This window comes from Cryptococcus neoformans (assembly GCF_000091045.1).
Source record: "Cryptococcus neoformans var. neoformans JEC21 chromosome 4 sequence".
NCBI classification, from domain to species: domain Eukaryota; kingdom Fungi; phylum Basidiomycota; class Tremellomycetes; order Tremellales; family Cryptococcaceae; genus Cryptococcus; species Cryptococcus deneoformans.
Genome location: NC_006686.1, coordinates 1,357,521 through 1,380,570, shown reverse-complemented (window position 1 = coordinate 1,380,570; position 23,050 = coordinate 1,357,521). Strand labels below are relative to the sequence as shown.

The following is a 23,050-nucleotide window of genomic DNA, read 5'->3' as shown; positions in this document are numbered from 1 at the left end:
TTGTGAAAGAAAATAAAAGCCGTGAATTCATCATAAAAGGGAAGCGGCGATTGTTGAGTTTTGAAATGACAATTTATCAACAAGAAGCACCACCGCGCGCGTCAACGCGTTCTCCGCAGGTTCTCCCCGCCGGACTACGTATAGTGTTTGGGCACAACCGACCACAGACACCTCCGTCACTTTCAATACCAATGCTCAAAGCTCAACACCCCCTTGATAAGACACAATGTCCCTCTTAGACTCGCTCGCACAGCAAATTCATGCCACCCTCCTCTCACCCCCTGCCAAGTTTCTGCTGACCTCTGGACGGGCGCTCGACGACCAGTGGTGGAGAGTGCGCTTATTCTGGAACGGTGATAGAGATGGCAAGACCGAAGTAAGAGTTTGGACCGCTGATATCAATCTAGACGAGGTAAGTGTATCAAGATTCCATGTCAACTTTCACTACTACTCCGCCGTTGCGGCCCCTTCTGTCATGCCCTGCATACCCGTATATAATCATTGCTCCCAATCCTGCTGGGTGCCATGTTGCTGACAAGCCGAGTGATTGACTTTTTACCAGGTTTCGGCAACAGAAGAAGATTTGGCTGCGGCTATCGAAACCGGCATGCTCCATGTCGATTGTGGACGACGAAGTGTCGATTTGTCCGCTTTGGATGAGCTTTCCGTGCGTCTCATCCTTTTTATCATTGTTTTCTTCTGAGGAAACGTCTCATCTTATGATGGACTTACATGGCAACTTGATGACAGTTGCATGTACTCATTCAGCCGAAGCCCATCATAACGTACCTCACTCTAGGGAAAGTAGAGGATTATGTCGGTCAGCTGATTGAAGTAAATTACAAGGTATGTACAAACTTCTTGTCCGAACATCTATAAAGGGGTCAATGCAAGCGGAAAGTGTGTGGTGTGATTGACCCAACGCCCCTTTTCTATGTAGTTACTGTCAAGACCCGTGGCCACGAAAGAAGATCCATGTAAGGGTTCTCCTCAATTTGCGTGACTTTCATGAACCACACCCCGTTGAAATAAATAACACTGATGAATTTTCTTTCTGTGTAGCCGAAGTGAAGAAGCTCCGTTCTCAGCTAGTCAGAAAAGACGCAAGTCCATTCTTTCTCATCAGATGGGACATGATGGCGAGGCTATCGTCATAAAATGCTCATGATCATTGACTGATCAAACCCTTCTTCATTTATCGCAGGAAGAAATCGCGACAATAAGGAGTAAGATGTCGAATTTGAGCAGTCAAGGAGCTTCAAGGGGATCAGATTATAAATGTAAGCCTCTAGGACAACCTTTATCATGTTTCATGTTCATTTGGCTTTTTGGCGTTGTTGTCTTTGACCGCTTCCCTCCAGCCTCTCCAAGTCAAAGCCCGCAAAAACCGCGTACGATAATACCGAAGAACGCAAGCAAGATACAACCCAACCAAAAACGGTACGTTATCCCAACGTCATTTCATATTCTGTCATGCACCACTCGGCTTTACCTTCTGGAAAGCCATCCATGCCTCCCTTCCATCCCTACTACCTTTAGTGTAACCTGTGCCATGGAAATACAAAGGTCATAGGCTTATCATCAATAACGCCGGTCCTCTTTTGCAGACGTAGGGTTATGCAAGAAGAGTTTGCGAGCGACTCCGACTCAGACTAAGCGAAAGTTGGGGGCATGTCTATATCCATCCACCTTTTGCGCCGACCGGTCAGATAGAGGCAAAGGCGAAATGTTGACAAGGAGGTCAGCGGGAGAACGTATGTAACGCAAGATTTCTTCACTGGAAATTCAATACAACATATATTAAATTATCTACCGTAGCAGTTTTTGGACGGCCTATGCACATGATGTAGACAATCGGAAACAGGTCTTCTTTCGCTTTTTACTAACCTTCCACGCCCTTGACACTCCATTTCCTCTTTTTGGCCCCAGCCCCTCCCGTTTCTTCCTCTCCAGCCCCGTTTCCAAAGCCAACTCTCGTGCTACCAGCATTTACACCCCAGCCCGCAGCTAGACCAGGGTCTTTCCTATAATTGACCAGTCCCAGCTCAGGAGGGATGTCCCCTCGTTCGGCAGCAGTGAGTTTTATAAAGTCCAGCAACGATGATGTCACTTGGACATGTTCTTGCAAGTTGAATGAATAGTCTCCCTGTTTATAGAAAATGACAAGAAGCAGTGTCAGTTAATGAACAGACATATATATATATGTTCAACAGAGGAAATGGGGAGAAACATACATTGGACGTTGTATAAGTCCATTTTTCAGGTAATCCTGGCATCCAGCTCTCTGCGTAGCTCAATTTTTCCCCAGATCCACCCGTCTCACCTCTAGCTGTTGATAATGAAGCGATGGACGGTTTCTGATCACTTTCTGTGGATAGCTCTTGGCGAAGAAGGTCGGGTAGAGTAAATGTGGTGGACGTTGGGGAGGGGGGAGGTGAAGATCGAGTTTGGAGATTCAAGGCTTCGAATTTGTTTGATATTAACGAGCCGAAAACAACCAAAATGCCCAAGAGAAGCCATGGATACAAAGGACGAAGACTTACCTCTTCGCTTCCGTTTACTTTCTTTTCTCATCGCATCCACACGCCATCCAGTCTCTTCCTGAGCCATCACAACATCGCCGGCGTGAACATCCCTTCGTCCACAGAGGTTTGCGTAATCCTTAGCTCCTCCAAGTACATGTTCTATATCTACCCGTCAAGATGGTCAGTGATTGTTCTCCTCATTGTGGTAACTCTACCCAAGGGCAGTAAGATAAACCCACGGCATTCAACAAGACGTTCGATCTCGGTAAGAGCCCCAGCTTCTGCGCCGTCGAAGCCCCGACTTGAAAGAGCTGAAACTATGAGACGGCGAAGGAAGGGCGGTGCGGCGGAGGGAGGTATGTAGGCGGCTGGAGCGGGTGGAAGAGAGGATGTAGTCGAAGACATTACCTTGAAAACGTTCGAGAAGTGGACAAATAAAGATGAGATGGATAAGGCGCGGAACGAAGGAAGAGCGAGTTGCCAAAGTCGTCGTTGTCTCGATTCAATTGTTTGTTGTGGTGGTTGTTGTCGCGAGTACCAACTCAGAAACCACAACGGCGACGAAGAAACGATAACAACGGCAACAATCTCACAATGGTACATCAGGATAATCCGTCCAACTCTATCCTCCTCCTGCACCCGCCCGCCCTCGACCCTACACACTTTGTCTCGCGTCAGTCTTTCCGTTCTTTGCGAACCCTCGGAGCTGACCACTCGCAGGGCTCATCTCCAAAGACCTTTCTGTCGTTTCAGATACAGAACCTGTATCGTGGATCATCGATAACAAGTATTACTCTGCCGAAGTCTTCTTCCAACTCATCCCAATTCCACAAAATCTAGACGGCGACGACGTGCTAAACAAATACCATGATGTGGGAGTTGTAGTTTACCTGTTTGAGGGCCCGATTCCCAAAGTGCTCCCTCCGAGGCTAGTGAAATTCATGTCTGAGCCTCGAGACGTTGCTATCGCAGTCCGTGCTTTATCAAGTGGATTACCGGAAGAGATTCAGGATGGGGAAGGGGAAGAGATGACAAGTGTGACAGAATTGTTCGATGAGATTGGGATGGAGTTTATTGACGAAGTCAATCCTTTCACTGACGAAGATGACGAGAGACGTGAGTCTCTTCCGGTTTCCTTTTAATGTGGAGTCTGACCGGGCGCTTATCTTAATAGCGATGATGCCCTTGGACATTATTCGTCAAACTCTCCAGACACATCTATGGCCAGGAATGTCTCGCAAACCTCTTCACACTTCTTCGCAAATGCCTGCCTCAGCCCCATCTTCTACTACGTCTTCAAGGGCGCCCTCACCTGAACATGCTCAGTTCGACGTAACCTTCAATCCGCCCGTCCAGGACAGGAAGGGGGATGGCGAACAGGGCGAGGGAAATAGTGAAAAGAAAAGAATGGGACAGTTTCCCGACCTTCAGGAACTTGTCGCACAAATGTACGGCGCTGATTTTGCCGCTGTTGACAGCTTCGACAAGTTTGACCAGTTCAGTACTGGCCTTGAGTCGCTGTCGTTGGCCGAGAGGGGAACATACGTATCACTCGATGATATGGAACTCTCTCAGGATAACGATGATCACCAGAACCTGGAAGAATGGTTGGACGAGGATGAGGAGAGAATGGAGTCAAAGAGTATAGAGATTGAAGAAAAGAATGGTCGAACGAGTAGAGAAGCTGAGGATCAGCTACACCAGGACAGTGACCAATTCGACCCAGTCTTCGAACCCAATCTCAGTAATCACGAACCTCAACCCCCAGGCTTTCAAGATGATTTTACCGATTTTCAAAGTGCACCTCCTCCACCGTCATCTACCGGTTCTGCCACACTAGCGCTCGATCCCACACCTCTACTTTTACATTTACAGTCTGTCCGAGCCGAGTTAGCGGGTGTGGAAGACGAGGACGAAAGGCGCGTAAGAGCTGGAAGAGAGGTTGCACATATGCTCAAGACATTGGGATTAGAAGTGGGGGTTGATGATGACGATTTGGGACTAGACGATATTGGGTTGGATAGTATCTGAGATTGTATGATTACCTGTGAATAGAATTACATGCGATGTGCATACTATTGAACATTTCAGCTACTGATTTGTCATATCTCGCACACCCTTCTCGCTGAAACTCAGCATTCCGCCCTCTTGCAGCAACTCTACAATCTTCTCTGCCTCCGAGACTTTCATATCTCCTAAGGCCTGGTTCACCTTGTCAAGGTTCTCCGTTTGAAGAGCTTCTTGGAATCGAGGGGGGAAGCTTTTGAAGATCTCCCACTTTCGTTGCAACCATGCTCGCACTTGCTCCATATCAAGCTCTTCGACTCCTTCGCCTTCCAAGAGAATTTTCTCCGGGGGAGGTCCATCAGGAAGATTGAAAGCAATGGTCATGTTGGGATCTGTGGCAACAAGTTGAATCTGCTCGCGTTCGCCAGAGGGACCAGCGGCAGCTTCTTCAGCGAGAATCTCTCGAGTGCGGGTGGCAATGCGATTGTATGTGCGTTGGAAATCTTCGTTGAACATTGTGATAGATTTCGGGTTTTTTTGAATCATTCTATGTTCCTTTCATTAGCACGTATATCATAAATCGAACAATAAAACAACTCACTTTTGGAAAAATAACCCTACGCCATCTTTGCCCAATTGTCTGCAATAGTTCACTAACAAGCTTTGGTGGACACAGCGCATGGCCAGTGACTTGTCGCCTCTGCGTTCTGCATCAAATGCTTCGGCGAGAAGTGAATCGTGAGTAGAAGATGAAAGAACGGAAGAATCGTTTTTGATAAAGTCATAAGCCTTTTCAAAGTCACCAAGGGGAATCTGAGCAAATGCACGCCCGGCAGGAGAGAGGGGACCGAAATCTTCTTCATCGTCGGTGTCTTCCGTAGCAGGAGCTACTGGCGCAGCAGATGACTGACCGGGTGGTAAGCTTCGTTGTCATTGGTCCTAGTACAACTCACGCTAGCCTTGGGATTCAACACCTCGATAGTCTCAACCTTTTCCGTCTTTTTATCTTTCTTGGGCCTGGGTGTCTCGTCCCACACAGAAGGTTTGGGGGGAGCGATCTTGGAGCTACTCCAGCCCTCATGGATGTCATCAGAGGTGATCTTTTTTTTCAACTCTCCTTCCTCTTTCTCAATCTCCTTCTTGACCTGTTCGTCGCGTCTGTTCAGCTCGGAAACATGCCATCTGAGTCTTTGTTCGAGTTTCTCAGCCAAAAGCTCCTTCTTTCCCTCCGGCACCTCTGCGGTGGCCCAGTCAGGAAGACCAGTATTATCATCCACTTTCTTTCCATTGTAGAGTACGCCGTTTCCCTCGATTCTGCCGCCTTCAACGAGCCATGCACCCTCACGGAAAACATCGCTCAAAAGTTGGGAGAGCATCATGTCATAAGTCGGCTGATTGGGTGCACCAGTTTCAGGCTTCTCAGGAGAAGGATCCTCTTTCATTCGACGTTGCACCGCCCGGTAGTGGTCGAGCCCAGAAGAGGAAAGGCCAGAGATGATTGTTTCGATACGGGGCCGGAGGACCGAGTTGAGAGAGAGCTCAGACTTGAGCTTCGAGATGAGGAGTTTACGAGCTTCACGCTTCTCGTGGATATCTCTTTGCTTCCATCTATACGAGATCAGCATCGCTATATGAGATATTGTATAAAGTCGACATACCGTATCATACTCTTCTTGTCGACATTCGGGTGCTCCTCAATGTCCGAGTCATCGGAGAGCTGTGCGGTCAGCCGGAGATGGGCAAAGACGGCTTACCTCGAGCATGTCCCACTTGGAATAGTTGAGAGGCATGTTGTGGCTGTAGTGGAAGATGGAAAATGGAGGAGAGAGGGGAATGGGCTGTATTGAGGATATATAGGTATATATGTCTATGTGAATCCGTCGAACGCTCGAGAACTCGACGACCGGCGGAGGAGTGATCGGACATGTCCGCCTCCACTTCCAAATTCACCCTCCTCCCTGCCTTGCTCGCGCTGCTTTCGCCAAAATTCTTGTTTTGTTTGTCGTGTACACGTGTATCATCTATTCTCCATCGCATCCTTCAATTCTTCCACACATCATTTCTACCATGTCTGACGTAGCGTACATCAAGTCTCTTCTCGGTGTCCACCCCGACTTCCCCAAGAAGGTCAGTCGACTTTATTTCTCCTTTCTTTCCCGCTACTTGCTCACTCTACCGCTGTCAACAGGGCATCACCTTCCTTGACATCTTCCCCATCCTTCGCGACCCTATCGCCTTTGAGACCCTCATTACTCATTTCGTGTCTCACATCTTCAACACCCACAAAGTGAAGCCCGATGTCATCGTGGGTCTTGATGCCCGAGGCTTCCTCCTCGGTCCCGTCATCGCTATGCGTTTGGGTGCTGCTTTTGTCCCTGTGAGAAAGGCCGGCAAGTTGCCTGGTTCTGTCGAGGTTGTAACGTATGAGAAGGAGTACGGAGTGGACCAGTTTGAGATGCAGTCTGATGCTGTTACCCCCGGACAAAAATTCATCATCATCGAGTATGTCACTTTTTATCTACCTGAAATATATATACGTATATATACGTATACATATAGGCAGGAGCTGACCAAACCCTTGCCAGTGACTTGATTGCAACCGGTGGATCAGCAGCCGCTGCTGGAGAGCTTGTCAAGAAATCTGGAGGCGAAACCCTTGAATACCTCTTCATCGTCGGCTTGCCCTTCCTCAAAGGTCATGAAAAGCTTGATGCCCCGGTCTACTCCATGATCGAAGCCGAGGACTAAAAAGTCAAGAGTGTTCTAGTTACATAGACTATAGATGGGAGCCGGATAATCTTGTACATGTAGCTCTTTGGGTGGCACATAATACCGTACATTCCTTTCAGAGGCTTTTTGGCTGTGACGCATGACAAAAATGAAGATCCCGCCGCTGACGCGTGCTTTGCTGTCTACTCATTCCAAAGACACAACATGCAATCAAGGCTTTTAGCCTTTTTATATCTGTTCCAATCATCGTCTTATCAAGATCTACCATCGATCCACCGACTACCGACACCACCGCGCGGAACGGTTAAGATCCAAAAAAAAAATTGGGTATATTCACCACTAGTAGGAGCTTTTTTTGGGTTGACTTCCGGATCTTCAACGCTAGATGGCTATAGAAGAGAGCCAAGCCGGAAACCCCGCCGATGGATATATGCTGCACGTACGGTTCATGTTGAGATCTGAAGACGCGCATGACTGTAAATATATGCATCACGCTTCAAGAAGGCAGTAATTAATAAGTGATAGCAAGGTACGTAGTAATAGTAGACGCGTAATCTTGTAGTAATAATTAATTATTACCACTTTACACTTAGTAACAGCCACATGTGGCCGAAAACCATATAATATCAACAAGCTTCGAAGCCCATTTATCTACACTACATATTAATGAATGTATAATGTGTCGTAGGTTGAGGCTGTTTGCCGATAGCAACCCCCCTTTGCAGTGATTCTCTTCGTTTTCTACGTGACGATGATGATCTCACTTTCGACATGAGCCTTATAAAAGACTCTTCAAATCATCAATCTGATCCGCTTTCTTCTCTAAAACCTTTATGACCTCCTTCAACCTGCTCGCAACTTTATGTCGTTGGACCACATCGGACGCAGGGTCGAGTTCCTTGTATCTGTCGGCCAAATCGGCATATACTCTGTGTTTTAAAAAATATAGAGAGTTAAACACAGTGGTCAGCCTTGCAACTTTTCGCAAAACCTCAAAACAAAGTCCTAATGAGTTTATGATACTGACAATTTCAATTGTGTAAAGTCAATTTCGAGTTCATTGAGAACCTTTTCAAGTTTGTTTTTTCCCTTCTTAGTTTCTTCTTGCTGTTGCTTAGCCTCCTTTTCGGCTTTGGGATATTCGTTGCCTTCGTCAAAAATGAAAAAATCCTGTCCAAGATCTTTTTCAAAGATGTTATGGGACCCATTTTTTCCTGGGGTTTGCTCTACGTTCTTCTCCTGTGCATGTTTCCTGTCTTTTTGATCCGTTTTCTTTCTGAAAGAAGGATCAGATTCTGGCTTGGACAGGACACTTGATGGTTGACGCGAGTGTGCCTTGGCCGTGGGTGTGGGAGAGTACGTAAGGTTATCCGAGGGGTCGTACGGTTTGGGGAAAGAAAAAGGCGTTTGTTGGGTAGGCGGTTGAAGGCTGTCGATACTACTCGCGGCAGCGTGAAGACCTTGGCTTAACCTGGAAGGGCGGGGGGACTGCTGCGTTTCTTTCTGTCGGCTCTTGCCATCCTTGCGCCCGTCCTCAACATGACGGTCTGATTCAAGGGTTGCCTCTCGGGCGACCTGCCTTACTATCCTCTCCATCTCCTCTCTTTCCATCTGCAGTGTCGGTTCTCCTCTCGCTCGCTTGCGTGCTTCAAGACCTTGTTCGACGATAGAATGAAGAGCAGATATCTGTTTGGAAAGGTTATCAATCTCGGAGCGGAGCGAAGAGAGGTGGGCGGAAGTGGACGACGAGTGGGTAGGCGGAGGAGCGGGTGTGGCTTTGAGTTTTGCAACAAGGGATTTCTGACTTTCCAAATCGAGTGTCAGACGAGACAGATGTTTACGAGTGGAAGTCACCAGCTCTTCTAAAGCTATGTATGTGTGTTACAATGAGTGATTTTGTTGGTCGACATCAGCTGCAGTAACACTGCTTACCTGCTTTCTCCTTTTGGATTTCTGCCAGGTTCCTCTCCCCATTGTTCAACGTTTCGGCCAGTTCTTTTTTTGCACGAGCAAGCTCCTCTTCTAGTTCGCGGACCCTTCGTCGAGATGTAGAGTTTTCAATGTCAAGGGCTTTCAGCCGCTGATTTAGCTTTTCCAAGGTTGCCGGAATATCCGCTAGTGGCGGTCAGCTGATCCGACGTATCCATGGTCTGTAGTCAAAGCAAACTCACCTGCTGGAATCCCTCCCACACTCTCATCTTTTCCCAGCGAGCCAAACTCTCCAGGTTTAGCGGGTGTGTTGAGCAAATCGCTCAAGCCCGTGATATCGCCCAATGTCCTGTCGCCTCGTACAGGGGCGCTTACCGACCGCGGCTTGGAGTGTTCGGCTCGAAGAGATCGGAGGCGGTCTTTGGAAGCAGTTGTGGGTTGGAAAGCTCCAGTTGCACCAGGCTTCGTAGCCGTATTGCCGTGCCTGCTCTCGCCAAGTGGTCTATTTCCTCTTGCGCTCTTTTCATTCTTCGAGGTGTGTGCAGGAATCCCGCTTGGATGTCGTGGTCTTGGTTTGGGAGTATCGTTGATTTCAGGCTCCCCGTCACTAGGCGGAGGGCTTGGGAGCGGTGTAGAACGTGCAAGCGTAAAAGAAAGGTCAAGGGGATTGGATCCCAAGGGAGTAGGCGTCCTCGTGGGTGAAAAGGGAGAAGAAGGCCGGCTTGGAAGTTTCTGGAGAGAAAGTCAGCGTTATAAGCATGAAACAGAGTGCGACATACATCGCTGCCCATTACTCTACCCAGCTCGTCTACCAGCCTTCCCAAGCTTCGTTCAGGATCAAAGTCTGCGTCGCCCGCTTCGCTGTGGCTGTCCCTGCGGCGTGCAAAGATGCCTGCTCCAAGGGTGACTGCGCTTGCGTGGTGCCCTGCAGTCGAGGCCGGGCTTGTCCCGATGAACATGCTCTGGTGGCGGGAGCTGGAGTCGGGAACGGAGGACGGCATGGCGAAGTGCAGTGTCAGAGTTGTTTGTTTCCCGGTGCCAGTGTTTACCACAAAAACAGCCGCGGGTCTGCGATGTTACGTAATCCAAAGTGGAGTATCGCGTCATATTATTGTTTTTGCGGTGGGTTTTTGGCGGAGCAACAGCCTCTCCGCGATGCCCCCCGCCGACGACCTCACACCACAGAGCGCACACCTCCTCCTCGCCTCCCTGCGCAACCTCAGGACATCCCTCACACACACCCTCGACCGCCTCGACGCCACCATCCTCCGTGTCCACGCAAGGGCAGCCTTGTCCACCCTCCCACAACAGGCGGCACTCGGCACTCCGGGTCGTGCGCCCGCAACTGCCCCGCACGCTGCAGGAAATGGCCCGGGAGAACAGCCCGTGGAAACGCGCCTGCAGGCTGATCCATGGGTTCTCAGGGCGCAGACAGTGGAAAATCGGATCATGAGGCTGAGACAGACCGCTAGAGAGCTTCGTGAGCGTGCTGAAGCCAGTGACGGACGTGCACTGCCGGCTGTTCTTGGTCAGGAGCCTGCAGATAGGATTCCCGAGAGTGCGAATAACGATAATGTCAGTGGTGGCCAAGCCATGTTGACATTCATCGACTCTATCAGGCAAGATCAGGCTCAGATCGAAAATGGGATGCGACGCCTTGACGCTCTCAGCACGCACCTGGTTTCTCAGAGGCCCAACTTGAGCAGCGCTGCAGCAAATAACAGCAGCAACGTTTCCAGCCGTCAGACGAGCAACATTGTCCGTCAGAGTACACCAAGGCCCTATAATCGTCCGCGTGGTTTAGCGCCCACGAACAGTCGCTCTGCCTACCCTGATCCCGAAAGGGTAGCCTCCAATAATGTCAGTCCTCGTCGCGCATCATCCCCTGCGTCGACCATTCGTGCATCTGACCAGAATCATCTTGGGTCTGGAGGTGCAGGGCGCAATACTGGCTCTCGGGAACACAATCCTCTATCGGAGATTGTCTCGGATGTACAGCGAGAGAGCAGTGCGATGGACAGTCCATCTTCAGAAACATTTGACCCGCTCGGAGATGGTCCTTCAACCAGAGGTGTAACAGCTCTTCCTAGGGATTCGGATAACCGCGAATTTGATTTCCGTTCTCTATTCGATTCCCCTCTAGGATCTCCAATCCCCTTTGTCGGCGGTTCGTCCTCGAGTGTCCGCATAAGAGACGTTAATAACGGCGGCAATGCTGCAGATGACAGCCTGACACGCCGTGGACGCACGGTCCATCAGCGTATGAACAATTCTCAACCTCAGCGTCAGCCCCAATTACCTCGGCCTGGTATCCTTCCCGATATGCGTGAGCTTCGCCGATTTAACGAAATAACTCGGCAGTCGAATTTTCGTTCGGCGCCCGAACGTTTTACCTTGTTTTTCGATGAGATTCGTCCCGAGCATCTGGAAAGAACACACTCTCCCCCCGATAGAAGAGTAGAGGATCAGCAGGGGCCATTGAGGGCAGAATCGCACGCAGCAGCTTCAAGCTCAGTCACGGACGATGTCGATTCATCTCGTCATGATAATGCAAGATCAGCCCTTGCTGAGAGGACGGGGGCTCAACCGCCAGGTCTCGACGCCACACCATCATCGCTTTTTAATCAATACACTTTGCCGCCCCGAAATACTCGGAATCAGGATGACACTGCGTTTGAAGAACGCATGGAGCGTATTAGAAATGCCAGGGCAAGTCTGAGGCAGGTTAATCAATTAAGGCGGGATATGCGTACTGTGCGAGGTGGTGCTCCACCGGCTCCGGGGATGGGCACCGCAGAATCGCCCGTTGCGTCAGTCGATACCACTGTCTCAAGTGGAATTCGGGCGCCTCTCACGCGAGATTCGGATGTAGATCAGGATCCTCGACGTAGAGATGGTACAGCAAGTAGCCCGCGTACCCGACTGGCGCCAACTGTCAATAATACGCTTCAGCTTGATCCCACCGATCCGACTGACCCCTGGAACACTGATACCTCGTTCCAGGGTGCGATGGAAACGCTTCATAATGCTCTAGCAGGCGAATTAGAGCGTAGACATTGGGTTATTCAGTCAGAGACTGTTGACAGCAATGACAGGGAGCGGCGTCAGCACCACGATTTGGGTGACGACGGTATAGGTCTGGATGTGTTCGTTTTCGAAGTGGGAGCGACAGAACGGGGGTCCACTCCTGAACGAGAGGCGGCCGTCGCAGATGTAAGAAGAAGTGGAGGGGATTCGATGGTCGGGGAGAGTGAAAGAAGGGATGAAGAGCTGCTGGAAGGCAATGTGGATGAGGAACACGAAGAAGATCAAGACGAAGAACAAGGTAAGGCTTTTACAGAGTCCGAAATTGGGTGCAAATATACAATGTCGCGGGAGGGCTGATCAACTTTTTTTTGGTGTAAAAAGACTCTAGGACCCGACGGGATATGGGGCTTTCAAACCGTAGGGTGTCGATGAAAGAGTGTTATCAAGTAAACCTCCATCTGTGGCCCGGTACGGCGGGTTGGGGGAATTCTCGAGGGGGAGGATGTCCCTGTCGGGAGGCGACTATAGAACCGTCGCAGATTTAACTGTGTAAATATAATACTCTTGTTGAAGGCTGTCACTTATCAGCCTCTCTGTTTCCCTGCTATTTATATCCTCCAGTGTCCATTATTGTCTCAAACAGGAGTAATAACTTGTGGAAAGACAGGGGTGGATTAATAATTATATTATTTCTCGCCATAGAACTGGGGTTTGGAATGGGCAGTATGTATATGCATGTAGTGACTGAATCCTTTGCCAGTTCTCTCTATTGGTTTAGCAATAGTTTTCTTCCATCTCTCTTCTTTTATTACTCCTCCTCTTTATGATGAATGATAATCATCCTCCTAGCATAAAGTGGAGGTGAGTCAAGTCCAAACGACGTCATAGAAACGAGACGTGAGATGCGAGATGAGCGAGGCAAAGCGGAACACTCTACGCTACGAGATTATTATTGCAGTCGGAAACTTTAAACGCCTTTCACTTTCTTTTAATCCTTCTCCAAGAAGCAAGAAGCAAGATACCACCATGATAGACTCTTCGCCCCACCTAACATGGACAAATGTCTTTATAGGCCTTCTCTTTGTCATATTCGATTCGGTCCTCTCCATCGTCCTCGGCCTCGGCATCGCCAGCTCTCTTCTAATCGCTGCTGTGAGATGTATAATCCAGCTGTCCGTTATGGGGTTGGTGTTGGACAAGGTATTTGCAAGTAATAATATCTGGGGGGTCGTTGGTATTGCCGGTGAGTTGATCAAGTCAAATGGGTCACGGGGGGAACGTTTTTCCCTTGCAAGCCGAAATCAAAAAAAAAGTCGGGTACGGTGGAGAAGGATAACGCTGAAGAAACGAATGTCTTTTTCCTTTTCTAGTTCTGCTCAATGTCCTGGCTGCTACCGAGGCCACGTATAACAAGGCCAAAAGACGATTCTCGAACATGGTACGTCAAATCCTACGTATCAGGAAACCGGCGTGATGTAGAGGCTTATAGTGGACACAACTGTACGGTAGTTCCCACTCATCCTTGCGGCAATGATGAGCGGTACAGTCCCAGTCTCTATACTCGGTACTAATTTTGCCATGGCGCAACATCCGTTCTGGAAACCAGATCAATACAGTACGTGCATTTTGTCTATCCGCCTTCTATGTTGGGCGGGGGGGGGGGGATTCAACACGGCTGATCTTGATCTATACAGTCCCCATCATTGGTATGATTCTCGGTAATGCCATCTCCGCCGTTGGTCTGGCCGTCAACAGTGTCCACAAAGAGTTTGCAGAGAATAAGGACCGAATAGAGACCTACCTAGCGATGGGCGCGAGCAGATTCGAAGCTTGCCAACCGGTGGCTGTGGAGGCTCTCAAGATGGCATTGTTACCCACTGTGAACCAGCTCAGGTAAGGTCTAGCTGCTACATATTAGTGAAAAAAAAATGCTAAGCACAATGTGGACTGGTAGTGTTATTGGATTGGTGAGCTTGCCTGGTATGATGACCGGTGCGATCGTTGGTGGGAAATCGGTCGAACAGGCTGCGAGATTGCAAAGTGAGTGACTGCTTTTTCCGATGCGATGGTGCATCCAGCTAACCTTCAATGTAGTGATCATCATGTTCAGTTCGTAGCCCATTCAGTTTACTCGAGACGCCCACATCTGCCTAAACTAACCTTTCACAGTGATTTCGGCGTCCTCGGCGCTCTGCACACTCCTTGCCCTCTTTTTCTGCCTCGCCACCCTTGTTGACTCTCGTGCCCGCCTGCGCCCTGACAAACTGCACTCAAAGGCTCCACTGTTATACAGATGGAGAGATGCGGTTGGGGAAAGGATTTGGGACGGGTTGAAGAAGATTACGTTTTGGGGTCGCAAAGAGAGAGGGACAGAGGAGGAGAGGAGGGGCTTATTGGATGGGCAGTCTCGTTGATGACTAATTGGTGGATGCATGCAGGTATAAAAGAGATTGAAACATTCCAATGCAATGATATCAATGCAATAATTACTTTTGAGGATGACAACTCGAGGCTTTCATCATTATGTTTCCCCCTGCAGTTCGCCAGAGATGGAAGGAAGCGAGACAGTAGCTGATACTTTCGTACCGGGATCCACACGCATTTCCAGAGATGCAAGGTCTTTGTGACTTTAGACCGTATCTCCCGTGGGTGATCCGCAATCTACCGTCCCAGCATTCCAAAGAGCATGGTCTGAAGACGAAGACTGCATTTCAGCTATTTGGCCCTGATACGCTACACTCACTCGCAATGCAACAGACAATCCAACGTTATTCAGATGGCGGGGCATTGTAGATGATCAGGGCCGCATACGTCCAGTAGACGAGGAGGACGACCACCATCAGCCAGCAAGGCACAATAACAGTCCATTCTCTGTGCATGGAAATCAGTTCAAGTCAAGCACCCTGAGTCCAGCACCATGCCAAGCCACTTACCTGTCTGGGAGCCATCCTGTCCATTCCCAATTGGGGGGAACGACGGCCCAGAACAGGTATAGCCCGAAGGACAAATAAGTTCCCAGGATGGCGATACTCGCGTAGACGTCTGTGGCGTTGGGAAGGACTTCGCCGTGCGTGTCAGAGGCGGAATTCGCACACTCGTCTGCAGACGGCACGGACGGCCATGGGGATATGGGGCTGAGGGGCGAGAGAGGCCGTATGGGAGAGGACGGCGGCGTCCTGGACATGGCAGGGGATGGAAGGTTGATGCGCTGATTACTTTAGCTGCTAAGATTGGAAGCGATGAGATCACAGGCACGGTGACTGAAGGAAGCAAAATTTTGCGCAGTAAACAATGCGTATGGTGCGGGCCGTGGGGAGCGACATGTACAGGGCGCACGCTGCCTGGGCGGGCAGCGGTCAGTGCGCGGTAGCGTGGGGCGCGGGCGCAGAGGGCGCACGCGGGGCGCAAGGAAACACCGATCGCAGCGGACGCAGGGCAAGATCGCAGCGCTGCCCTCTCGCCTGGCACGGGATCTGATTTGGCTTCTGTGTTTCTTGCACGCCCTCCTCCCGCCCGGTCTTGGCTCGCCCGCGATGCCTTTCCACGCCGCCTCAAACGCCCCCGCGACGAGCCCTCCGCTGCCGCCCGTGCGCCACGCCCTTTCGATCAAACTGCCCGAGCGCTCCTTCTCGCACTCCACCTCCACCGACGCATACACCCCCCTCACGCCCACCAACGAGAACGGCCACATCGGCATCACACGCAGGCGCCACTCCGTCTCCTCGCCAAAGTCCCGCGCCGCATCGCTAGACCACCAGCCACGGCTCGCACCGAAAAACAGCACCGCCTCGGACTGGAGGATGAACGGCTGGACAAAGCACGGTGAACCTTCGTCCTCCCCCGCGCCCGACGTGAGCGAGCACGAGACCACCCCGGTCGCCCATCCGATCGACCTCACGCCGCCGCTTCTCCCTGCCGCTTCCAGTCTCCACCCGCTTCCCCGAGACCCAAACAACATCCTTCCTCTCTCCGTCGCGTCCTCGCCGTTCGTCACGCCCTCCGTCTCGCGCGCGCCGTCCCCTCGTCCTGCGCCCAGAGTGGACAGCAGCGCCGAACAGATCACAGTCTCTACTGGCATCGTTCCCGCGTCTTCGTCTGCGCCCGGCTCGAGCTCCAGTCCGAGGACTTCAATCTCGACGTCCTCGTCCCGTGTTTGGCCGGCAGGCCGATCGGCCAGCAGGAGCTCAGCCGAAGACGATGATACAGGTCCCTATGGCTCAGCGGCCGGACCGTCGTACCATCCCCGTTCATGGTTTTCTCGCGCAGCAGGGTCCATATCCCCAAAGATAAATGCGCCTACAGCACCCCGCATCATGCGACTCAGCTCGGGGAGGTTGACTGGGACGAGACGGTGGGGATGGATCTTTGAATGGCTTGGGGTGCAGTCTAAGCCTGAACTGCCGAAACGAGGAGGGCTGAGCAAGAGGAGCGATCGAGAGAGGGAGAGATTGATGGGTCAAGGGGTAAGGCGAAGAGGAGATGTAAAGATCCTTGGGTCAAAATGGCTAGCCAGGGTTATAGCCTTTATACCCACAGAACCGTGGAGCATTGTGCGTTCATCTTTTTTCTTCTTGCCTATTGCAACACCGCTAACTCGTCGCAGAGCCTCTTCCTTATCTTCTTTGCAGTCTTTGCAATCACACTAACGTTTACCATAAAGCACATCCTCAACCCAGATAAAGAAGCATTACCATGGCGTCAATACTGCACGACCACCTACCCATCTCTCTATTCTCTGCAATACCCCTCCGACCAGCCTCATACCAAACTCACCCTCTCACCTCTCTCTCCTGATCACCCCGCATGGCCTTACAAACCCCATACATCTCCGCTATGGACAGCGGACATGCCGCAAGCGGATCTTGATGCGGCGCTCGAACCTGTAGGCGTACTCCTCGGTGTCTTTACCACAGATGCCGGTCTCGAGCGTCGGCATATGATACGGCAAAGCTATGCGAGTCATTGGCGAAGTCGTCGAAAGGGGACGGAAGGAGTGAGAATCAAATTCGTGATGGGAAGACCTAGGAAACGTTATGAGAAGGCTGTCCAGCTCGAAATGGAAGGTGAATTCCTAGGCGCTCTGTTTAAAAGGAGGAATAACGCGCTAACAAATTGCAGCATTCAATGACATTCTGCTACTGGACATTGATGAAAATATGAACAATGGCAAAACGCACGCGTTTTTCTCTTGGGCTGCCGAAAATGCATCTGTACCGGACTGGGAATATCCATCCCATCCCCGATCCGACTCTGACTATGCCAATTCTGGCACGGCAATCGAAGCTGCGCAAGGAGGAAATTTGCACGCCCCTGTTTGGCGAGGTGAAAAGAAGCCGCAATATGTTGTAAAAGCAGATGAGGATTCGTTCATTATGCTTGGAGAGCTGGAGAGAAGGCTAAGGGTAGTGCCGAGGATGAAAACCTACTGGGGCTGTGAGTTGTGCATCCCTCCGTACGGAAAAAAGATGGTGTAAGCTTACAATAAACGTAAATGTGTAGATCTGGTGAAAAACAAATTCATGGCGGGTGAATGCTATGCTCTGTCTTTTGATTTGGTCGAGTACATTGCTGCCTCCCCAGCGCTCAAAACTCTCACCAAAGGCAAGGAAGATAAGCTTGTTGCCAAGTGGATAGGGATGCATCCCCAAAAGGAGGAGATTGTCTGGTCGACGGACAGATGTTGGATATATGACCACCCCAAAGCTGGTACCGTGTAAGTGTCCAGATTTTTTCTTTTCTTTCTTTTCTTGCACTCGACGACTTGCGCTGACATCGAGAACAGTTACTCACACGGTTTTCTGTATCCTTCCACAGTCGAACAAGTCCGCGTAGAAAATCAAACTGGACTTTCACCTTTGACTCTTGCCCAGCGCGGCGGGCCAGGAGCGGCCGACGCTTATTCCACCGTCTCCAAATTCGGAACCGCCTACCGACCGCTTTCCACCGACATGTCTGCGGCCGAGCAAGTAGAAGCTCTTGTCGAAGGCTCTCCTCTCTCCAGATTAAATGAAGATGAGCTATCCTCATCGAGTCGCAAAGTCCAGCAAGCATTTTCTCCCACAGAGTCTCTTCGTCAAAAGATCGATCGACTATACTCCTCAAGGCCGACTAGGATAGAGAGATTCTTGGGCGATGAAGAGGAACGAGGAGGAACGGTGGTGGTACATTATATAAAAAAGGCAGAATGGTTTGTGGAGACCATGATAGCCATGCTGGGCACGGCCGAAGAGCAGAGAGTCTGGCATCGTGGTGTAGGGAGTGGGCTGGGCGCTTTGGAGAGGCGAAAAGGGCGAGTGCCTGTATCAGGAAATGGACAGGAAGGATTCGATGCCGGAAACAGGGTCAGACTTAAAAAGGAAGACGGCCTGTAGATACGTTGTAGATTATATGACTCGAGTTTAAGAGTCGAGATTTGCTGTCGAAGATCACCAATGTTATTCGACCCACGCACGCACGCTTCGTGCTGTAAAATATCATAAATCTATATCATCATATCATAGGGATTTTGCATATTGCTTTGCACAGCAGTTATTTCATTACCGGGCAAGACGCCGTCCACTCTGTCCAATCACAGCTCTTAAGGGAGGTCAAGACAGCTTTGGTAAATAGCCCCCACTCGAAAATGACTATATCATACGGCCTTTGCTCCCATCCTTTTGTTCAGGTTCAAGCTGATCATCGCAGTCGGTGTATAACCGGTAGTAGTTAGTATAGCTTTCGATGGCATTGATGGATTATAGGCCAACTACTATACAGGAGCTGTTTATGAGCAATGAATGCCTTACCTTACACACAAACCAATTTTTTTTGAATACAACCTGCAACAAGAAGAAACAAATAATGTTTCTGTTATGAGTAATCTGAGATACGATGGACAAGTTGGGAAAAGACCAAAGACGGTAAAATGATAGATCACATCCATCGCGCACATCATACGGACTGAAATCTACGTAAAAAACTTGAGAATATACAGAGAGATGTGTCAGCGCAGTTTAGTCCTCGATACTCCACATAGTCTGGTTTATCAAGGGTGGAACGGCGAAGCGCCGGCTCACCTTCCTGATGCCTCCTTCCAAGACTTTCGAAATAGAAGAAGACGGAAAGTGAACACAGGTTGTCTAGACCTAAAGCGTTGATATTCCATTACGGCTAGTAAGCACGCTCTCGTGAGGAGATGAGAGCGGCTAGGCAAATGCGTATGGGTGTGGGGTATGGTGAAGAAAAGATAGTGAGGTCTGGAAAGAAAGTCAAGGGATAAAGAAATTTTGCATCTCCTATGGGTGGGATGTGTTGCAACGAAGGCGCTTGCTTATACTTTGGCTGCTGAATGAAAACTGGATAGAAAAACAAAAGAAGAAGAGAAGAGATAGAAATGTTCCAAAATGCTTCCTGCTGCTTTACATAAATAATTTCGGCGACGGGGGCGGAGACGGCCGCCGTCGTTAACAATATGACGTGTTATTGCAAAAGCTGGGTTAGAAAAGGATATTAATTATTTCTACTTGTTGTCTATTCCTGGTTGCTTGGTTTTCCGTGCCGACAGTAGGATCAACACAAGCCGTCCGGCAGTGAGCGGCAATGTGCCCCGACGGCTTCTGTCGAGCCCAGTACGTTCTTCGGCTGCTATGAAATGGAGGGTTAGTCCAGGAACGGATGCGGGAACCCGTGGTCCCCCACGTCTTCTGTGACCGCGTGGTGCACATTTCTGGATTTTAGTTTCTGGTTTCTGCCTTCTGGTTTGCGCCGTCTGACAACCGATCACGGACCATCAGATCACTCTCCCCCGCAATTTAAATCCACCGGCAACTCCGTCACCCTCGCCCAGCCGATCCCACAAGTCACATTCTTAACAGAATAGACTCCGACTTGAGTCGGTCCTAATCTCTCATGAGAGTCCGGTTCCCCGCTCCCGCGCATCATATAATATGCATCCTCTCCCCATTTCTCGCCATTACTCCCCTCCCAACCTGATTGACTTCACTCATATTTACACCCTTGGTACTAATAACCTCAAAGCCCTCCCGGGAAGAACGTACAGACCGATCACCAAAAATGTCCTGGTCAGACCCAGAGAAATTGTTGGCGACCACCAGTCGGACCTCTGTTGACAGCAATCGCTTTGTTGCCAACACGTCCGATGCAGATATGCCAGATACTATGCCCGATCATAAACATGCAGCGGCAGAGCAGATCGCAGCAATGAGCCGCGAAGAATTTCAGGCCATGGAAAAGCAGCTGCTGTGGAAGATGGACTTGAAGCTGATCCCTTGGATGACGTATGTAACCTTCCATCAGCAAGGGGTACTGGACTGACCGAAATCCATAACCAGATTACTGTACTTGGTGAATTTCAAGGTATTATGTGATGCTATGGTGGATGCTAACAGCTTGGCAGCTGAGTTTCATTGATCGTGTCAACGTCGGTGCCGCAAAGCTTGTCGGTGCGTCCGTCCTCTTTAGGACCTCTTTCGAAACTTGCAAGCTCACAAGGCCCTAGGAATGACTGAACAACTCAATCTTACTTCCTTACAATACTCCACCGCATCTATGAGTGAGCTCCCTGGTTCTGATCTCGATACTCTTGCTAACTTTTGGATAGTCTTCTTTGTTCCTTATGTAGCTTTTGAAGTACCTAGCAATCTTTTGTAAGCCTTTGTGAGGAACTTCCTTAGCCGGAACTGAAACTCACTTTACCCCAGGCTCAAGAAGCTCCGTCCTTCAAGATGGATTCCATTCACAATGGTCAGTCCTTCCACCCTAATGCTGACTGTCTACTGATATCGTTTCATAGGTCTGTTGGGCCATCTTCCAGACCACGAGTATGTTTTTCTGCTTGTGTCTCGCTGTTGCAAGGTTCTGACCGCATACGCTACGGCAGTGGGCCTCGTCACAAATTATGGACAGTTACTTGCTCTGCGATTTTGTCTCGGTCTTTTCGAAGCCGGTTTGTTCCCGGGTCTCAACTTTTACTTGTAAGTCTTCTTCGATTATTATCTGGAAGAGGATTAAGCAGGCACTAATTGATCCCACAAGGACCGGTTGGTATAAGCGTGACGAGATCAATAGGCGATGCGCCTTCTTCTTTGGCGGTGCTGTGATGGCTGGCGCTTTCGGTGGCATCCTTGGGTGTAAGTCGGGCTGTAGTGGAGAAAACGTAGAGCTAGCAGAACACTGACATGCTGTAGATGGCCTAAGTAAAATGGATGGAGTCGGGGGGAAACAAGGATGGTCATGGATCGTAAGTTTTTCACTACGAATCAAAGAAAATGACTAATGATTCCTGATAGTTCATTATTGAGGGCCTTCTTACCCTCATCGTAGCTGTTGCTAGCTTTTGGATGATCTATGACTGGCCAGACCGAGCCAGGTTCCTTACACCTTTGGAAAAAGAAATGGTCCTCATGCGACTGAAGGCTGAACAAGGTTTGGTGAACCATGTATCAATCATGTAGGAAAGAATTTTGGCTAACATGGGTCAGGCTTCTGAAGGAAGCTATAATAAGAGAATTGTCAAGAAGGCTTTTACGGACTGGAAGACATATTGTCTGATGTTGATGTACATCGGTGCGGCGGAACCCCTTTACAGGTGAGTACCGCTCATAGGTGAATTTTTTTTGATTGATTGACTGATGAATACGGTTTGCATATAGTGGATCGTATGTCTACTCATCAGTGATGGTTTATGCAGATTTTTTTACTAAAACGGATCATTTAGCCTCTTCACTCCCACTATCATCGCTTATCTCGGTGAATTCACTGTCTCTCAATCGCTTCTTCTAAGTGTTCCACGTACGTCTCTACATTGTCCCTGGTGGAAATAAGCTGACGATCTCGAAGCCTATGTATTGATGTTCATCACAACAATGACGACTGCATTTCTCAGTGATAAATTCAAAAGACGAGGGTTCTTCCTTATGGGATGGTGAGACCATGCTCTAGTGTGAATCGAAGAGACGAATTGACTGTGTCCCAGGTCACTTATTGGTGCTATTGGCTATCTACTTCTCTTGACTATTCCTATTCGATACCCTGTAAGCAGAGTCATTGCTCCAAGGAAAGAAGCATAATTAAGTAAAATTCAGGGTGCATTATACTTTGCCGTGTACGTGTCGTCTGCCGCTGCCGGCCCTCTTATCGCCACCACAATTGCATGGACCGGTAACACTTGGGGTAATCACTGTGTGTATCACTCGCGTCACTGCCAGGGTCATTGCGCTGATATATGATTTAGATAAGAAAGCCATCTGCATGGGTCTCGTCTTCTCCGCTGGTAACTCTGGTGGTATCGTCTCCTCTCAGGCATATCGCAACAAGGATGCCCCCCGTTTCCAACCTGGACATGCTACGGCTATGGCGTTCTGCCTTTTGAATGGCTCTATGGCGCTTCTCTTGTACATCATGAATAAACGGGAGAATAGGAGGAGGGATGAAAAGTATGGCCCCGCTCCTCTTCCCGATGAAGTTCAAGAATATGATGACCCGGCATATCAGCAAAAGTGGGGATTGGAGGGGATGACTCGGGCTGAAGTTGTTGAACTGGGCGACGATCACCCGGCGTTTAGATACTGGTTGTAAGGGGGTCGGCAGGAATTTTCGAATGGTTATGATAGGAATCGAGAAAAGATCAGATTGTAGGTAGCTTTGTATACATATATAGTGTGGTGTTACGTATCTCATGAGAAAAAAAAATCAACATTATTGGATTTCCGGATGTAATGATGATCCGACTCTCAGCAATTGTAAAGCAGATAATGCAATGCAGATCCTGCCTGTACCGAGTACTGATGATTGATTCAGTCATCGAAGCTTCTGATGTTCCAATAATGGCTGTC

General features: G+C 49.6%; 11 protein-coding genes across 11 annotated transcripts; 7 read left to right on the top strand and 4 right to left on the bottom strand.

The window, feature by feature from the left end:
• Positions 1-86: 86 nt before the first annotated feature.
• Positions 87-1,857, top strand: CND05053 (hypothetical protein). Its single transcript, XM_024658500.1, has 9 exons — positions 87-412; positions 563-667; positions 751-846; positions 941-977; positions 1,063-1,103; positions 1,205-1,280; positions 1,362-1,440; positions 1,608-1,754; positions 1,819-1,857. Exons 1-8 carry the CDS (start codon positions 227-229, stop codon positions 1,654-1,656), a joined length of 669 nt encoding a protein of 222 aa, XP_024514352.1. The 5' UTR covers positions 87-226; the 3' UTR covers positions 1,657-1,754; positions 1,819-1,857.
• Positions 1,811-2,992, bottom strand: CND05050 (hypothetical protein). The gene is made up of 4 exons (XM_024657085.1): positions 2,765-2,992; positions 2,544-2,690; positions 2,235-2,461; positions 1,811-2,146 (listed from the first exon to the last, which is right to left on the bottom strand). Exons 1-4 carry the CDS (start codon positions 2,928-2,930, stop codon positions 1,883-1,885), a joined length of 804 nt encoding a protein of 267 aa, XP_024512808.1. The 5' UTR covers positions 2,931-2,992; the 3' UTR covers positions 1,811-1,882.
• Positions 2,993-3,055: 63 nt separating this feature from the next.
• Positions 3,056-4,608, top strand: CND05040 (expressed protein). The gene is made up of 3 exons (XM_570438.2): positions 3,056-3,198; positions 3,246-3,641; positions 3,700-4,608. Exons 1-3 carry the CDS (start codon positions 3,120-3,122, stop codon positions 4,554-4,556), a joined length of 1,332 nt encoding a protein of 443 aa, XP_570438.1. The 5' UTR covers positions 3,056-3,119; the 3' UTR covers positions 4,557-4,608.
• On the bottom strand, positions 4,576-6,385 carry CND05030 (conserved hypothetical protein). Its single transcript, XM_570423.1, has 5 exons — positions 6,287-6,385; positions 6,191-6,249; positions 5,486-6,140; positions 5,134-5,438; positions 4,576-5,079 (listed from the first exon to the last, which is right to left on the bottom strand). The coding sequence occupies exons 1-5, from the start codon at positions 6,320-6,322 to the stop codon at positions 4,617-4,619; spliced, it is 1,518 nt and encodes a 505-aa protein (XP_570423.1). The 5' UTR covers positions 6,323-6,385; the 3' UTR covers positions 4,576-4,616.
• A 169-nt stretch (positions 6,386-6,554) lies between these two features.
• CND05020 (adenine phosphoribosyltransferase, putative) lies at positions 6,555-7,376 on the top strand. Its single transcript, XM_570064.2, has 3 exons — positions 6,555-6,659; positions 6,721-7,034; positions 7,118-7,376. Exons 1-3 carry the CDS (start codon positions 6,600-6,602, stop codon positions 7,278-7,280), a joined length of 537 nt encoding a protein of 178 aa, XP_570064.1. The 5' UTR covers positions 6,555-6,599; the 3' UTR covers positions 7,281-7,376.
• Positions 7,377-7,747: 371 nt separating this feature from the next.
• CND05010 (conserved hypothetical protein) lies at positions 7,748-10,201 on the bottom strand. The gene is made up of 5 exons (XM_570421.2): positions 9,971-10,201; positions 9,434-9,923; positions 9,195-9,377; positions 8,290-9,130; positions 7,748-8,191 (listed from the first exon to the last, which is right to left on the bottom strand). Exons 1-5 carry the CDS (start codon positions 10,190-10,192, stop codon positions 8,041-8,043), a joined length of 1,887 nt encoding a protein of 628 aa, XP_570421.1. The 5' UTR covers positions 10,193-10,201; the 3' UTR covers positions 7,748-8,040.
• Positions 10,202-10,342: 141 nt separating this feature from the next.
• Positions 10,343-12,965, top strand: CND05000 (hypothetical protein). The gene is made up of 2 exons (XM_570439.2): positions 10,343-12,516; positions 12,600-12,965. The coding sequence occupies exons 1-2, from the start codon at positions 10,347-10,349 to the stop codon at positions 12,761-12,763; spliced, it is 2,334 nt and encodes a 777-aa protein (XP_570439.1). The 5' UTR covers positions 10,343-10,346; the 3' UTR covers positions 12,764-12,965.
• Positions 12,966-13,150: 185 nt separating this feature from the next.
• Positions 13,151-14,740, top strand: CND04990 (conserved hypothetical protein). Its single transcript, XM_570065.2, has 7 exons — positions 13,151-13,461; positions 13,589-13,656; positions 13,728-13,833; positions 13,913-14,111; positions 14,173-14,258; positions 14,313-14,327; positions 14,388-14,740. Exons 1-7 carry the CDS (start codon positions 13,245-13,247, stop codon positions 14,630-14,632), a joined length of 936 nt encoding a protein of 311 aa, XP_570065.1. The 5' UTR covers positions 13,151-13,244; the 3' UTR covers positions 14,633-14,740.
• CND04980 (hypothetical protein) lies at positions 14,628-15,468 on the bottom strand. Its single transcript, XM_024657084.1, has 3 exons — positions 15,152-15,468; positions 14,962-15,089; positions 14,628-14,922 (listed from the first exon to the last, which is right to left on the bottom strand). Exons 1-2 carry the CDS (start codon positions 15,400-15,402, stop codon positions 14,987-14,989), a joined length of 354 nt encoding a protein of 117 aa, XP_024512608.1. The 5' UTR covers positions 15,403-15,468; the 3' UTR covers positions 14,628-14,922; positions 14,962-14,986.
• A 163-nt stretch (positions 15,469-15,631) lies between these two features.
• CND04970 (conserved hypothetical protein) lies at positions 15,632-18,993 on the top strand. The gene is made up of 5 exons (XM_024657083.1): positions 15,632-16,768; positions 16,822-17,281; positions 17,337-17,651; positions 17,718-17,931; positions 18,001-18,993. Exons 1-5 carry the CDS (start codon positions 15,752-15,754, stop codon positions 18,587-18,589), a joined length of 2,595 nt encoding a protein of 864 aa, XP_024512726.1. The 5' UTR covers positions 15,632-15,751; the 3' UTR covers positions 18,590-18,993.
• A 982-nt stretch (positions 18,994-19,975) lies between these two features.
• CND04960 (conserved hypothetical protein) lies at positions 19,976-22,956 on the top strand. Its single transcript, XM_024657082.1, has 18 exons — positions 19,976-20,494; positions 20,549-20,561; positions 20,614-20,659; positions 20,716-20,769; positions 20,818-20,863; positions 20,918-20,960; positions 21,010-21,037; positions 21,097-21,190; positions 21,252-21,346; positions 21,404-21,456; positions 21,506-21,646; positions 21,698-21,804; positions 21,869-21,874; positions 21,934-22,007; positions 22,056-22,140; positions 22,192-22,249; positions 22,301-22,397; positions 22,450-22,956. The coding sequence occupies exons 1-18, from the start codon at positions 20,271-20,273 to the stop codon at positions 22,791-22,793; spliced, it is 1,608 nt and encodes a 535-aa protein (XP_024512727.1). The 5' UTR covers positions 19,976-20,270; the 3' UTR covers positions 22,794-22,956.
• The last annotated feature ends 94 nt before the right edge of the window (positions 22,957-23,050 follow it).